Source organism: Chamaea fasciata, unplaced genomic scaffold (assembly GCF_029207755.1).
Source record: "Chamaea fasciata isolate MVZ Bird 193981 ecotype frontalis unplaced genomic scaffold, bChaFas1.0.hap1 SCAF_2, whole genome shotgun sequence".
Classification (NCBI taxonomy): domain Eukaryota; kingdom Metazoa; phylum Chordata; class Aves; order Passeriformes; family Sylviidae; genus Chamaea; species Chamaea fasciata.
Genome location: NW_027094087.1, coordinates 62,489,824 through 62,505,758, shown reverse-complemented (window position 1 = coordinate 62,505,758; position 15,935 = coordinate 62,489,824). Strand labels below are relative to the sequence as shown.

The 15,935-nt window shown below is 36.1% G+C and overlaps 1 protein-coding gene across 4 annotated transcripts in view; it reads left to right on the top strand.

Moving 5' to 3' along the window:
* PCDH9 (protocadherin 9) overlaps positions 1-15,935 on the top strand; it is a 685,482-nt gene that overhangs the window by 437,900 nt on the left and 231,647 nt on the right. For 2 of the 4 annotated variants that reach the window (XM_066176259.1, XM_066176257.1), the window contains one exon: positions 3,025-3,100. In XM_066176259.1, the coding sequence (XP_066032356.1) occupies positions 3,025-3,100 (76 nt within the window). Of the gene's footprint in view, positions 1-2,898; positions 3,101-15,935 lie in introns of all 4 variants that reach the window. The other 2 variants (XM_066176255.1, XM_066176256.1) reach the window with 1 other exon arrangement.

Below are 15,935 nucleotides of genomic sequence, written 5' to 3'. Positions count from 1 at the left end.
TGGTGAGCCAGACTGCTTTTAGCATAATTCAATGCCAAAACTAGCACATGACAGAACTTCTCAGCCCACCACTGATAGCTTGCATTATTAGGGCATTATTTGAGTTGATCATGTTCCAAAGCAGATCACCCTGCTACAGTGGCTCAGAGAGGCAAGACAATATACTTTTCTCTCATCATTTAAAGTATGGCTTTAAAAATTAATAGTAGTATCAGCTAAGAAGTTGCCAGTGTAAGTGTTAGGCCTGTGTCATTTTACTGACTAACTGGTCCCTGTCACTGTCAGTATAGAGTCAGAGCAGATTTCGGGTAGTATGAGGAATTATTTGTCATCCACGATCAGTACTTTTATTATATAACTCATGAAATAGGACATTTTTGTAATTATGTATTTTTCTCTTAATTTAGGTGGTTAACTAGTTATAGGAGTTTTGTTGTTTTGAAGATCCTAAAACTTAATTGGTCATCTCCCCCCTCTATTTTAGGGCTTAATTTTCTCAGCCATTCATGTCTTCTTATAGAATCTTTTAGGTTTAAAACAAATGAAAGCAATCTCCTTTCCTCAGATCATAGTGTGACCTGTGCAGGGGGTGGGGGTAGGGGGATGCACCACCACAGTTTGTCACTTCCTGACTTTACTTTAGTGATGTAAATTCTTAGTTTGGAAAAACAGATCTCCAAATTTATCTTTCTGAAAGTAGTTGGAGAAAGAGAAGATTTTAAGTTGTGTAATTAGCTACATTGCTGTTGTGCTCATATTGAAAGGGAAGAATGGGATAACAATTAAAAACTGTTCAGGGTGGTGGCTTCAGAACAAAGAAGTTTTAAGAAAATGTAACAAAGAGTAAGCTAAAGTTTTTCTTAGTGACATATATAGAGTTAGGTTCTCTGTTGATGTAATGAATACATCCAATGACTCAGAGGATCTGTTTGGTTATCTACAGCTGGATTCTAATCCTAAAGCTAGAAAAGGAACTTAATAGCAAAATACTAATTATAAAATCACAGCCAAGAGCAAATCGTATTACATTTATTTCTGTACTGAATAACACAGTAATCTAAAGTTGACTTAATCAACTATATCCACCCAAGGGATATGAATAAAAAGAAACCTGGTAGATTATATTGATCATCATATTAAATGATAGCAATTACCATTAACAAATAGTTTTTAATAATCAAACATACAGTTAGTACTATTAACTTGAGGTTTTTCTCATTAAAAGAAAAATTAAGAAGAGGAGGGGAAAAAAAAGGAACGTTAGGGCCTGATGCTGTTTCAGGATGAATACAGGACTAGTGAAAGATACTTGGAGTATTTTCCTAATGTTTCTTTCTCTTCTGGCTCTGTAGAAATCTTGAATCATTATCTTAGACATACCTCATAAATTCCAGACAACTAATATTGATAAGAAATAACAACTAAAATAAACAGTTTCTATGCTTAAGACAAACTTTGTGAATCTCTACTTTACCCTAAATTAATCTAACAAACCAAAGCACTGAAGCTGCCAATTTTTTTTTTTTTTTTTTTTTTTTTTTTTTTTTTTTTTTTGTGGGAAGATATGCTTAACTTAATTTAACCACTCTCTTGAGATACTCTTAAACTAGTTGTTTCCAATCTTTCAAAGATGCAGTATTTTAATCCATGAAGACCTGTAATATTCCTTTCATGAAACCAACAGTCATGGTTGCTAAACAATATGCAGCGGTGCTATCAGCTCTGAAGCTCTTGGGGAATCACTACATCGTTCTGTGGCCACAATTCAAAAGTCAGATTATTTCTCCAGATGAGAGAGAGAGGTTCAAAATCAATAATGGTTAACTAATCTGAATGTACACTGAAGAGTGTACTTACTTTTTTTTTTTTAGATGACTACAGTTTCTTTTTTAAAAAGTTCAGTAAAATGTGTAATTTTTCCTCTTAATCCCTGTGGGTTTTTTTGTTCAAACTCTGTGCTGGGTGTTTTTTTTTTTTTTTTTTTTTTTTTTTTTTTTTTTTTTTTTTTTTTTTTTTTTTTGTGTGTTTTTTTGGGGTTTTTTAATTATTATTATTTTTTTTATTTCTCTTACCAAATTGATAATTGTTTCTCCTGCCACTGCATTTTGTGACTCTTTGCTGACCACTGTGAATTCACACATATATTATCAATCCTAATTATCCATTTTACGTACATGACTGCTATCAGTTAAATATAGTTATAGATAGCTATTTATTCATCCTACTATTTCTGAAAGATGACAACCATTTTTATGGGTTTGTTTTGCTTGCTGGACATCTTTTTCTTCCATTTTGAATTATGATATTACAGATTTTAACCTCAGAAATATATACTTATTAAATTTTCAGATGTCACTTGCTTCTCGTAACATATTTTGCAATGGTTTATGCTCTCAGGGAGAGGGCTTTTAATAGATGATGTTTTGAAAATTTTGAGAAATATACCTAATTTTCCACAGATCAATTTCTTATAAGGAGTTTACTTCACAGATGAGCACATATAGACCTTTGAAATTTGGCTCTCCCATTTCCCAATTTCCCATCTAAAAGAAAGTAAAACAAACAAAAAAAAAACCACCAAAAAAACCCCCAAAACAAAACAAAACAAAAACAAAAACAAACAAAAACCCCAACAAAACAAAACAAAAAACAACAAACAAAGCAAACAAACAAAAAAAACCCAGACAAACCAAACCACAGACAAACAAGGAAGCAGGAGAATAGCAATTGCTTCATAAGCATTGCCAGGGAACTATTCGTACGTCAAAAGTTTAAAAAATAAAAATAAAAAAATAAAAATAAAAATAAAAAAAAATAAAAAAATAAAAAAATAAAAAAAAAAAAAAGAGAACTGAAAAGAAGAGCACTAATCAGTGTGTCCTGTGCTCTTCTTTGTAGTCCCAGCGCCGTGTTACATTTCACCTCCCCGATGGCTCCCAGGAAAGCTGCAGTGACAGTGGTCTGGGAGACCACGAGCCAGTGGGTGGTGGAACCCTGATCTCACACCCTCTCCCTCTGGTTCAGCCGCAGGACGAATTCTACGACCAGGCTTCACCGGACAAGAGGACTGAAGCTGATGGCAACTCTGACCCCAACTCGGGTGAGTCACCATCACTGCTCTGCTTATCTGAGTTGCTTTGCTAAGTTGGTTACTTTCTTTTTCATCCATTTGAGCTTTGCAATGGTAGAGGTGTTTTTAAGCATGTGCATGAATATTTGATCATATTAGCTCATAAAGGATTGTTTGGAAATAATGTAGTTTGCCTGAAGTGCCTCATGTTGTAATTTGACTGTGGAAAAGAAAAGTTTTTCCAGTAGAATAAATGGCTTCATACCAATTGCATAGTAAGTAATAACAGCTGGGAGGAAGTATGTCCTACAAGGTAGCAACTTTTTTCCTGATGTTTGCTGATAGTGCTGTAGCTATTTAGCTTCAGATTCTGTTTTAGAAAAGTCATTCTAAATATAAATTTAAAGTTCAAACACATGGAGGTTCACTGTCTTTTAGACTAACAAAGAAATCAGTAAATCAGTGAAGCACTGAAAAACTGAAAGTACCCAAATTTCTTAACACCCTTGCAATTCCCCCTTCTAACATTAAGAATCGCAAGATTTCTTTGTTAACTTGGAATGGCATGATGTATTGGAACTGTCAGATACAGGTTTTCGTGCAAATATTAAGGATGGACTACCTGATTCGGGAACTTCTGCCTTTCTCTTCTTTCCTCCTCTATAATACATTTACTTTATTGCTGTGTTTCTGTTAGAGCACTAAAAATCAAAGTAAGGTCTTAACCAATACTGTGACTGATATTTGGGTGTTGGAATGTGGCATATGGAGACTTAGACATACTGGAAACAGGGAGGGGGAATTAGCACTGCTCTTAAGCTTCTTGTATTTTGTCAAGAATGTCGAGACAAAGGTTAAAAGTCTTATCTGTGCTCTTGGAAGGTAATTGAACCTGAGTTCTCTTGTATCCCAGGAGTAGAGAAATAAGAATTAGTTTCTGTCTTTGGCATTTCTCCCTTTTTGTATAGATGATTAAGTTGTCACTGGGCCTGTACAAACCAAGAGAGAAGGTGGCCTTGGGATCTGATGAACAATATTAAGGTCCATCTCCTCATTTGGGCAGAGCTGGATCTGAATGATGACATTTACATCATGGCAGATGACAACATGAACTGTGGAATATTGACTTTGGAAGTATTTTTCTCATATATATATGGGAAGACCAAGAGGTTGTGTTGGATGAAACTCTACAAAGAAACAATTTGAAATGTTTTACTATCTGAGAGTTGCATTCTTGTTTCTTTTCCTCTATTTACCTTTTTCCTTTTTTTTTTTTTAAATTCTTTTTTCCTCCCCACTTGATATGACACCTGCATTTTATTTTCTTTAGAAAAACAGAAATGTTTTTGGAATTATGATGTTAAACCCTTAATCTTTAGAAATACAAAGAACGATAAAAGAATAGCAACTATGAATGGATTGACTCTGGAGCAAGAATGTATGTCTGCTTAAGCAAGCAAGGAGCTTAAGTGGAATTATCCACTTAATTCTCTGATCATGTATGAGACTTGTGGAAGATTTAACAACATCAGAGAGGAGTTTTTAAGGCAGCATTTCATGTTGGCACTGTCACACTGGTTTCACAGACTCTAAATTGTGCATCTCTTCAAAATGCAGCATAAAAGTCCTCCAGGAGAGCTAGGAAAAAGGGGCATAGTAAACTTCATAGCAAGTTATTAAAAGTGCAGTTTTGGAAATCTTGTGTTAAGCACTGTCTTGGGAAGACAGGTATCTGCCAGGTAAAAGCTGGAGTTTCCTTTGGAATGGAGAGTATAAACACCCCCCCCTCCTTTTTTTTTTTTTTTTTTTTTTTTTCCAATTATAAATTCACAATCAGAGGCTCTTAGGCAAAGATTTGGGAAATAGGAACAGCAGTTCTTTACTAGTATGTATTACAAAGCAAACAAACAAACAAAAAAACAACAAAAAAACCCAAACAAACAAGCAAACAAAAGACCTACAGCATTAATAACAAAAGAAAACAGTACCAAAAACCTTGAGGGCTTTGTTTCACAAAACCCAGGGCAGTTTGGTTTCGGTGCCCCTGCAGGATTCTCAGAGCACCAAGCTGAAACAGTGGAAAGTCCCGGGCTGGTAGCTGGGATGGCAGGGTGTCCCGGCAGGGCAGGGGGTGCAGGATGTCCCGGCAGGCAGGGGGTGCAGGGTGACCCGGCAGGGGCAGGATGTCCCAGCAGCGCAGGGGGTGCAGGGTCACACTGTAGCAAGAGGAGCAGAGCCGAAGAAGCCGAAGGCGAGGCACGGCCAGCCCAGCTCCCATGGGTGGCAGAGAAAACTCAGGATTCAGGCCGAACCAGTGATAGTAGATTTCCCAGGACTGGATCCCTTTGGCCACAGTGAAACTCTTCTGTCCAGCAACAGCTTAGCCATCTCTCTCCCCGAATGCCAAAAGAAGAACAGCCTGCAGCTGCCTCAAGCTTTGTCTTTTACCTGGTTATCTCCCCCTTCCAACTTGTCCACCTCTTTGTTTTGGCTAAGTACTCTCAAGTATCCAACACTTGGTCTCCTTGGTAACTCATGGGGAAAAAATTCTTTAGAAAAAGAAGGAACAAACCTAACCACCAACAAGCACATTGTGCAAACCTAGTATATTAATCATGATCATCTATTCATGCCTGATATAGACTCTAATAGAAGATTAGTCAGAATGAGTAAATGTTCTTAAAAGCTATATGAAATGTTTTAATATGTTTGTGGTTACACCGAATTTACCCTTAGGGATGCTAATTTTGTGTCAATTTTATGAAAATCTAACCATCAAGCTGTACTAAGATTAGTGAAATATTGAAGTATAGGGTTTTTTTGCTTTTTACCAGACATTGAAACATTATACTCTGTATCTCATCAAATCTCACAAACTAAGAAAGGAATTATATAGTCACTACTGTGACAGAAATTTTCCTAGAAAATTCCAGGCCAGGATGGGGGTCATGTTGCTCATTAAATGGATTTAACTTCTATATTGTATTCAGTATCAAGCTATTGACTAAGCACTGTATCAAAAGTTAATTTACTACTATAGGCATAAGTCTTTGAATGAGAAGTGAAATAAGGTTTAAAGCAATTTATGATTATTGAAGATCCTGTGGCAATTTTCAGAAGAAAAAAGAATGTTATCTGGTATTGGGCAAAATTACTTTGTGGGTACTTACATGTGTTCATGGTTAAAATAACCAATGTAGTATCATTCAAACTTTGTATTCCTTGACATTCCTAAGCTGAATTTTTAGTCCTATTGCAGTGAAATGTTCCCTGGTTGTATTTACCTGTAGAGATAGTTTCATTTCTGTTGCTGTTTAAGGGATTGGTGGTTATGAAAGTATTTGGGACATGCTAAAGTAAAACATACCAGTATAAAGTAAGGAAGAAAGCCCTAGTGGAGAGTTGTAGTATTATCATGTACATGTATGCTACCAGTTTTGGAGGATAATTGCATAACAGTGTTTTTATTCTAAATGCTTCAACTGAAGAGAAAGAACAGTGTTTTGGGGAATGTTTCCAGATGACCTCTACACTAAAAATGCAGATTTGTTCCACTGTACTTTTATGAAAGTTCATTCTAAGTAAAAGTTTGATTCAGCTCATGAGAATGTGATGTTAATCTTGATAGTAAAGTTCTTGCCTCATGCTGAGAGCAATTTTGGTTAATGACTTTAATGCTCAGTGAATTGTGTGGGTTATTACTGTACACTACAAAGTTATGTGAATAAAAATACAACCATTGTTTCTCAATATAATGTTGCTATTTTAATTATATTTGAAGAGTGACCAAGGCTCAGGTCTTCAAAACCTCAAATTGGGGAGGGGGGGGGGGGGGAGGGAGGGGTGGGGTAGGAAATGTGCAAAAAGTCTTGCTATCTTGTTGCACAAAACTATGAGAAACCTTATTGCCATATTTACTTGCAGTCATTAGCTTCTACAGAGACACAAGCACTACAATTACATGATTTAATGAAATAAACACACACAGTTAGAGTACATTCATCTAGATAATCTGAAAACAGAAATCTCTCACACCGGGTGAAACTGAAATGAAGAGAGAAACTAAATATTAGCATTGTCAGCCACACGCTCTCACTGTGTCTATGAGAGAAAGGCAACAAGATAGAAATATGAAGTCTTTTATAATGATGTGTTCGGTTTGGTTTGGTTCTGGTACAAACCAAGTTTGGTTCTGCAAACCAAGTTTGGTTTGCAATACTGAAATCTGTCTTCCTAATTTAGGTCTTTTATTTTGAGGGTTGTATTCATTGTGCTAAGATATATTTTCCATTTCACTATTGTTAATTGATCAGTATTATTGATGATTAAAGAAGTATGATGTTAACCTGTCAATTGCAACTTCCTTATAGTTCACCTTGTCACATTCGCAGCTTGATACACTTGATTCCTATAAAAAGGAATATACTCCAAAGATCTATCGTCTGATACAACTTCTTTACCTTTTAGCATATCAGATAAGAACTTAGAAAACATTCCAGTTTCTTTAGGATTAAAAAAAAAAAAAAAAAAAGTTAATGTAAAATTATATTTACTTATACTGCTTTAAAACATCTTTCATTAACAAAAATTCCCACTTTCTAATGGTTTTAAATGCACATATCAGGAAGTGTACTTTTAACAGAAACACCTTTATCATCAGTTGTAAAAACTGTACAGTTTTCTGATGTATTTTTATGTGAATTGTTTCTTCAGGTATTGTTAAAAAAAAAACTCTGTTCTTTTGTTCTCAAGCCATCGGGTGCAGAGTGTTATTTTTCATTACTGTAAGTGTGGTTTTCATCAGCATGGAAAAACAACCCACCTTATTAGTGAAGAATTCTTCTTTCACTGTGGTTTAGTAAGTGTTGTCAGGGACTTAAATTTAGACTGGAATTGTTAAGGTATCTAAGAGTTGCATGCAGCAGAGCTGTGCAATAGAACTGTATGAAGTAAAAATGTGCCTCCTAGTGTAAAGAAGGGGAAAAATGCATTTTCATGAAAATGCTTGATAAATCACATTTTGATAGCTGCAAGCTGTGGATGCGATTCATTTTTCTTCAAAAAGATAAAGAGGAATAGCATATATTTAGTGGAGTGTTAGAACTGCTCTAGGGAGAAAGCTTACTACACACTGTGGATGAATCTATGCAATAATTCCAATGGTTTAAAACCAGACAGAAATATAATATTTATGTCTTCTAATACATGTTTATGAAGCTAAGTAAATGCTTGCCTAATTTCTACATCTCGTTAATAAGTAGTATCAATATATATCAACAAAGTAATAGCTTTATAAAAACATGGAGCTGTAGCAAAAATTACAACACTCACACTGGTTTCAAGATCATGTTTTTATCTAGTAAAATTAAATAGAATATTCTATTATGTTCTATGTTACTTCCTAAGCAATTCCACATTCTTGGAATTGATGTTATAATGCTGTCTTTCAATAATAATGTTTGTGGATGGCTTTTTTATTTCGAGTACAATAAAAACTGTGTGGTTAAATTTGGCTAATAAATACCTGAGTTCACACTTTTTAATAAACCTAATAGTGTGGCAGTTTAGTCAAGTGATGTCAGAGGTGTTAAATGGTACTCTAATTCCAGTAATAAGTAGGAATATCTCTGTGGCAGTGGCTTAATTATGATTAAAGTTCAGAGTAATGGCAAGACTGCCTTGTATTACACTTGGTCATATGGTAGTGTCCCATGTGGAGAAGATAAGCCTCTCCTGCAAAGAGCTTTGGTTTTACAGTGTCACTGTCATTACACCCAGTGGGTGATGATGGTTTAACCTTGTGGGTGTACCCTCTGCTTAATCCTGTCTTTCATTTTGCTGCCCCTCCAAAGTTTCCATTTTGGAAATACTGGAATAGTCCATAGCTAAACATCCTCAGATGTAGAAAGGAATCCTGCTGTATTAATGCCTAGATTTAGATAATTTGCCATCCGTAGTTATTCTTGTGTTTTCATAATATGAGACTATAAGGGCTAAAATAGGAACATTTGCCTTTGAGTCATATCCTCCATTTTAATACACACAAGTTCATACCTCACACAAAATCTAACACTGTCACATTTAGCTACAGGCAAGCAGGAGTAAGAAAAACTGGAGTCAGGTTGGTGAATTAGCCTACAGAAGAGCAATAAAATAGCCTGAACTCTGAATTCAATCTTAGCCCGTGCACTTACTTCTTTAAAAAGATAAATAAAACCTGAGAGGCATAAGAAGATTGGTATCTCTTTATATCTCTTTGATGCCTCATTGCAGCGAGGATTTAAAAATTTTCTTGGTATAGAAAAGCAACTGTGCTACATCTGTTCCTATTCTACTCTCTTTCTCCACACACTAAAGCTAATTGGAGTGTAAATCAGGAGGCCATAACCATTGAATGAGCAGTCGGAGGGGAACTTGTCCTATTGCTTCTCCAAGAGGAACAGCTAACTTTCCAAAACTTCCTTGCTGCTGCTGCCTGAGAAGAGCACTTGCAGGTCCTCAGCAGTGAGATGAAAAGGCTACATGGGTCAGGGGGACTATGAGAAGGGTTTAAGCAGAGGATTAAAGGCAGGGGAAGCTCGCATGTGAGATGAAATCTGGTGCCTTTGGCTGCCATTACTGATGATACCAAGGACAGTTTAAAACCACAAATGCTTTTGCCAGATTAAATCAAGGGTCTTAAGGAATTAAGAGTTATTTTTCTTCTGCAAGTATTTTCTACTCACAAGGCTTTTCTTCATATCACAGCAAGCTTAGACCTACTGCAGACATCCACTGACTTTTTTAAGTTTCAAAGTGATGCCATTATCCAGTCAAACCACCAACATATCACAATGAACAGTGTTTCACGCAACTTTCCTTAAATCAAACTGATGTTTTAAAATATTCCAGTGATAAAATAGTCCAGTGATTTATTTCCATTGGTGTTTGATGACTTGTTTTATATGGGTTTATGTGGCAAGGTTGGGGGGAGGGGGCTGCAGAGGGTGCCTCTTCGAGAAGACACCAGGGGCTACCCCCCATATTTGACAGAGCCAGTTCCCAGTGGCTCTAAAACAGATCCATTGCTGTCCAAAGATGCACAGCAACTGGGGGGACTGAGCAAGAAAAATGTGAGAGAAATAAATCTGCAGACACTAAGGTCCATGAAGAAGGAGGTAGAGGGCATGCTTCAGACACCAAACAGATTCCCTCTCAGCTTGTGGAGAAGGTGTGACCCCCAGCAGCCCGTGGAGGATCCACCCTGAAACAGGTAGATATGCCCTGAAGGAAGTTTCAGTCCGTGAAGAGTACATGCAGGAGCAGGAACTGTGGCCCCTGGGGAAGCCATTCTGTAGCAATCTGGTCTTGAAGACCCACACCTTGTGGAATGAACCCATGTATCATTTGGAAAGGAACCTGTGTTGGCCAGGGTATGATGAGGAAGGAACAGCAGATACAAGGTTTTACCAACTGACTGCCACTCCCATTTCATACCCCTTGACACCACTTAGTGGCAGGGGCAAGGTGGGGAGGAGTCAGAAGAAGAGGGTGTGAAAAAAGGAATTTTGAGTCTGGAAAGAAAGAAGGACTGGGAAGTGAGAAAGGTGTTTTTAGTTTTGTTTTTCCTGTTTCTCACAATCCTTCTTGGGTTTTTATTGATGATAAATTAAATTAATCTTCCCCAGGCTGAATCAGTTCTACCAGTGATAGTAACTGGTGAGTGATCTCTCTGTCCTTAATTCAAGCCATGAGCTTTTTCATCCCATTTTCTTTCCATCTTGCTGAGAATGGGGGAGTGATAGAGCAGCTTGGTGAGCACCTTGGTGTGCAGCTGTGGGATTTCCAGGCCCAGAAAATTCTCAAGATCTTGTGCATGCAGGCCCAAATACAAAAAAGAGTACAGAGTTAGACCTGAAACATTAGAAAAAGTTTCCAAGTTTAGAGACCATAAGTAAAAATGTGAGTTTGTAGTTTAGATAGAAACACATTAAGCTAAATAGTAGAAACTTTTAGAGTTTAAAGTTTAAGATATAGCAGTAGTTATAAAAGTAATAAAAAGCTTTGAGGTGTAACACTGTAAGTTTGTGTCTCATTAGATAATTGGTCAAGAGAGTCTGCACTGCGGCAGAGATATATAAGACAAATTAATTAGGGATTGGTGTAAAAGTAAAAACATTCTTTGTGGAAGTAGTTTATTGGCTAATTAACCTTTAAAAGACCTTGTAAGTTATGATCTTGTGACCACTAACCACGGATTTTCAGTGTATTGTAGAGGCGTTCTCACCCTTCGATGAGACTGCAGCAATAAATAATGCTTTGAAATGTCTTGAAGTGGTCCTGTTTCTATTAAAGCCCCGCCAAGCAGCCAAGGTTAACCCACCAGAATATTAAAGCTGATATTGTATTCTCAGTCTGAAAGCACTTATTTTCAGTTTCTACCTCTTGTCTGTGTGACGGTACCGCTCTTTCTCAATGTGAAATCTATGACTTCCAGAAGTGCAAGGATATTTCGAGGCCCAAGGGACTGTTTTGACTAGTACAGCATCCTGAATAATACAGATCAGAAATCCTAACCAATAACATAAAAAAGTATGTGTCTTCTGGTATCTACAGCATATGTTACAGAATGATTTCTTGATTTAATGAACTCCAATGACAGAGGAAATAGTACTACATTGCGTACTGACTTCAACTAAATCAGCCTTTTGTTTGATAAAAGAGGTGTTTGGTGCCCATAGTTTAGATGGGGTGCTCAAGTCTTGAATCTGAAATACACTGGGTAATTTGTAGTAGTACTTTGAATGTTACAACATTTTGTTCTTAAGCACTTTTTTTTCCTCTCTGTATTTTAATACAGGTCCTAAATCTGTCCAGTAAAAAAACCCAAAAAACAACAACCAAAAAAACCCCACCTCAGAATAAGAAAAAATTATATAAGTCTTCTAAATTACAGAGTTTTAACATCAGTTTTTCTCTTTATCAGTCATTACTTTTGACCTGAGTGGGTTTTTTTTTCCCTGCCTCATGAACATGCTGTTTAACAGTACTTTTTAGCAATAGAACAGCAACAGATTTTTCTATTAATTAAAGACTTTAATAGGAAATTAAAGTCAGAAGCACAACTGAACACATATATCTCATGAAATATATTAGAAATATTTTATTAGCATACTAGGTGCTCTATCACCTAACTGTATTTGACACAATTCACCTTTCAAAGGTGTGATAGTGTGATTATGGCAGAAATATTTGTTTGATATTTTTGAGGTTGCTGTTTCTGAAATTCAGCGAAAGTTATTGCCAGCTGTGACTCCTTGTTACCTTGATATTAAAACTAATTTCCCAATGTTACATATTCTTTTATTAATGGAGTCTTAGTGCAACTCTTATTCCCAATGGCAAGTTGACAAATAGAAAGATTATATTTGTGAGAATAAAGTGTTGAATTTACCATGGCATTGTTAATTTCAGCATTTAAGTGGTTACAGATTTTAAGTATAATTAGAATTGTTGATTCTTGCAATTAGAGGAATAACTTAATGGAGGAAGAATAACCTCACTGCACCCAGAGAGACTTGGGCCTGACAACTAGAAAACAGCTTTTCAGTGAGAGAAATGGTAGTCCTGGTGGATAGCAAGCTAGCCATGAGCCAGAAAGACAGCCTTGGAGAAAATAAATCAGTCTCCTGAACTGCAAGAGAAAGGGTGCTGCCAGCAAGCTGATGGGAAAGATCCTTTCTCTCTACTCACCTCTGGTGAGACACATTTGAAGTGCCAAGTCCAGTGCTGGTTTTTCAAGTATGGAAAGGAAATGGAAACATGGACTGAGTCCAGAAAACGGCCACAAAGATTATTATGGTATTAGAGCATCTGTCACATGGGAAGCTGTTGAGAGAGCTGTGACTCTTCATCCCGGAGAAGGGAAAGGCTTAGGAAGGATCTGAATAACGTGTGAAAATACCTGATGTGGTGTGGAAAGGAGCAGAGAGAAAGACAGACTTTTCTCATTAGTACACCAAGTTAAAGAAGGGAGACTCGGCACAAACTGAAATACAGAGAAATTTTCTTTTAACATAAGGAAAAGAAACCCACAACATTGTATTGCTTGTGGAACAATAGAACTCCTTACCATGTTTCCCAGAGAGATGGTGGAATCTTCATGGATATTTTGGAAATCAAACAGGATATTTCTCTAGCTGAGTCATGGTAACTCCCTGAGTTGAGCAAGAAGGTGTGACTAAACCCTCTCCAGACTTCCCTTCTAAGCTTAACCATTCTATGATTCTTCAGTCCTATAAATTGATTAACTTTGTCTTGCATAGACTGTGCAATATAGATGTGAAGAAAAAAAGGAAAGAAAAATCTGTATTCTCTAAGGTAAATGAAATATAAATGCTTAAATTTTCGATAGGATATCTGGTGTAGCACTATCCACAGTGTAGAAATCAAACACAAATAGGTACTAACCAGGTTACTCATTTCTTGTCTAGTTTAGCTCCTGAGGTAGATGTCTGAAATAGGTCAAGTAAATCTTGTAAAGAAATGCCTTTTTCCCAACACAGGTTATGAATGAAGGCTGTAGAAAGAAATTAAGTAATACCCATGTTAGCTTCAGAAATTAATGATGAACTCACCTTCATATTATATACACTTAATTTGGGTGCCTACATGTAGAAATCTAAAACTTTATCCTAAGTGTCTAAGCTCCCTTTTTATTTTACTGAGCACAAAAGCTTTCATTTAAAGTAGATGCCTAAATCATGTTTGCTAAATTTCACTCTAGAGTCCATTCGCTGTATTTCTGATGAGTGTAATAGGAGCTTAAACACCAAATTCACACAAAGACATTTTGGATGAAATTTAGCTCCAGAATTTATGCACATAGGACCCAGATATTTTTGTTATACATCGGCATTTGGTAAAATGCCTACTTCTTGGTAATTGCACTCCTTCCTTTCCTGTTTGACATCCATATGCAGGCACCTTGGGTTCCCCAGAATATTTCTAAACTGGCATTGCTGGTAGTTAGACAGAAGTGAGGTTTAGGTTGAGATTAATTCAAAAAGGTATGAATGCAGGTGCCATGTGTGTAACTTCGTGATATATCCATGGCTCATTGAGATGTGAGTTGGAGGTAGATGTGAATTAGTCTGAGATCCAGGTGTTGTCAGTGGAGACCTCAATTATCATAACTGAGACTAGAGACCCAGTCAGTTACTGAATAGAATGATGTGTAGTAGATGTGTCTACTTTACTTGGAGAGGCATAGTTTTCCAAACCATATTGACTGAATTGGCATTGTGTATAGGGGAAGCTGAGACACCTAAATTTAGCTGATTCCCACAAATCCAACCTCTTGTGTGAGATGAATCTCAGTTCTTGTTGCTAAGGGAATACTCGTATCTCTTGGGAGATTTATCAGTTTTTCTTATCTACTTGCACATAACATTTTTCATAGGAAAAGGGCATTTTTAAATTTCATGCCTCATTTTTTACGGTACTAATGAAATAAAAATACCAATTGCATACCTTCCTTTTTTTTTTTTTTTTTTTTTTTTTTTTTTTTTTTTGGTTTGTTTTTTTTTGTTTAACTGGAATTAAAACATCTTGGTAAACTGCTTTCTGGGAAGGAAACTTTTGGAAGAAAAAAAGTGTGTAATCTGTGTAATCTTAAGAAAAAAAAAAACAACAAACCACTATGCATAAGTGTCTTCAGGTTTGACCTGAACTTATCCAGAGACTAGGTATTCATTTTATTATGCTTCTCTTATGGCTTTATCTCTTTATTTTTCACAGGCTTTGTTTGCTTTCTCTTTTTTTTTTTCTTTTTTTTTCTTTTTTTTTTTCCCTTTAGAAATCCATGTATAAGAAGGAAGGTTCTCTGAAAAAAATTGAAAATTATATTATATAGGTAGAGGAATATTCTGTTTTCTTTCAAATATTTACCTTCCCAAGGAACATTTTATGTTTTTGTACATACACTTGCTCTTTTTATCTTCAACAGGAAGAGAAAGGGGAAGTACGGTGAATTAAGTAGATGGGGAAAAAAAAAAAAAGGAATTATATTTGCAGTCTAAAACCCATGGAAGTAAACCTTCTAGAAATAGGAATAAGAGTTGAATAATTTCTTAGTGCTTTATCCCCTTTCATACTAATCCAGGTGAATACATGTAAAGATAAGTAGGGAGGAGGAAAATAATAGTAGAATCCTTACGTGCATCACTGTGCATCACATGTTAAATGTCTTTATTCTGTTGTTGCAAGATGAAGGCCTGTGTGCTACAGAGAATTCACCTAGACATGGTAGCAACATAAGAACTAAACTTAGGACATATTTACTTATGAAAAGGAAAGGAAAATACATAAAAAATCCTTTCCAAAACATTCAAAAACTTTTTTTCTATCTTGAAACAAAGAAATAGATAAAGACATAAATCAATCTTTAACTATTCAGGACAGTTTGAAAATTTTGCAGCTTTGGCAAAAAGCTTTTCAATATAAACCCCATGCTACATCAGCACAAAACCCACACCCCAAAACAAAACAAGCAGAAAAACCCCAACAAAACAAACAAACAAAAATCAACAACAACAACGAAAACCCACAAAAAATTATTTAGTAACATCTGGACACCTTTGTGAGAAAAACATTTTCTTGTGTATACCTTTATATAATTTTTACACCTTTCTCAGTGTTTGTAGCTCTATGATGATGTATTACACAGCACAGCATGAACAGGTCTGAGTGCAAAGCAGCTGGTGCTGAGAACACAGAGTTTACTGTGTACGCTTCTGTGGCAGTTGCTCTGGAGTTTTGTGGTCCATGGGCTGAATGCCCATTAGTTACTGAAGAATAATTCTAGTTTCATTCCATTCCAAAGGAA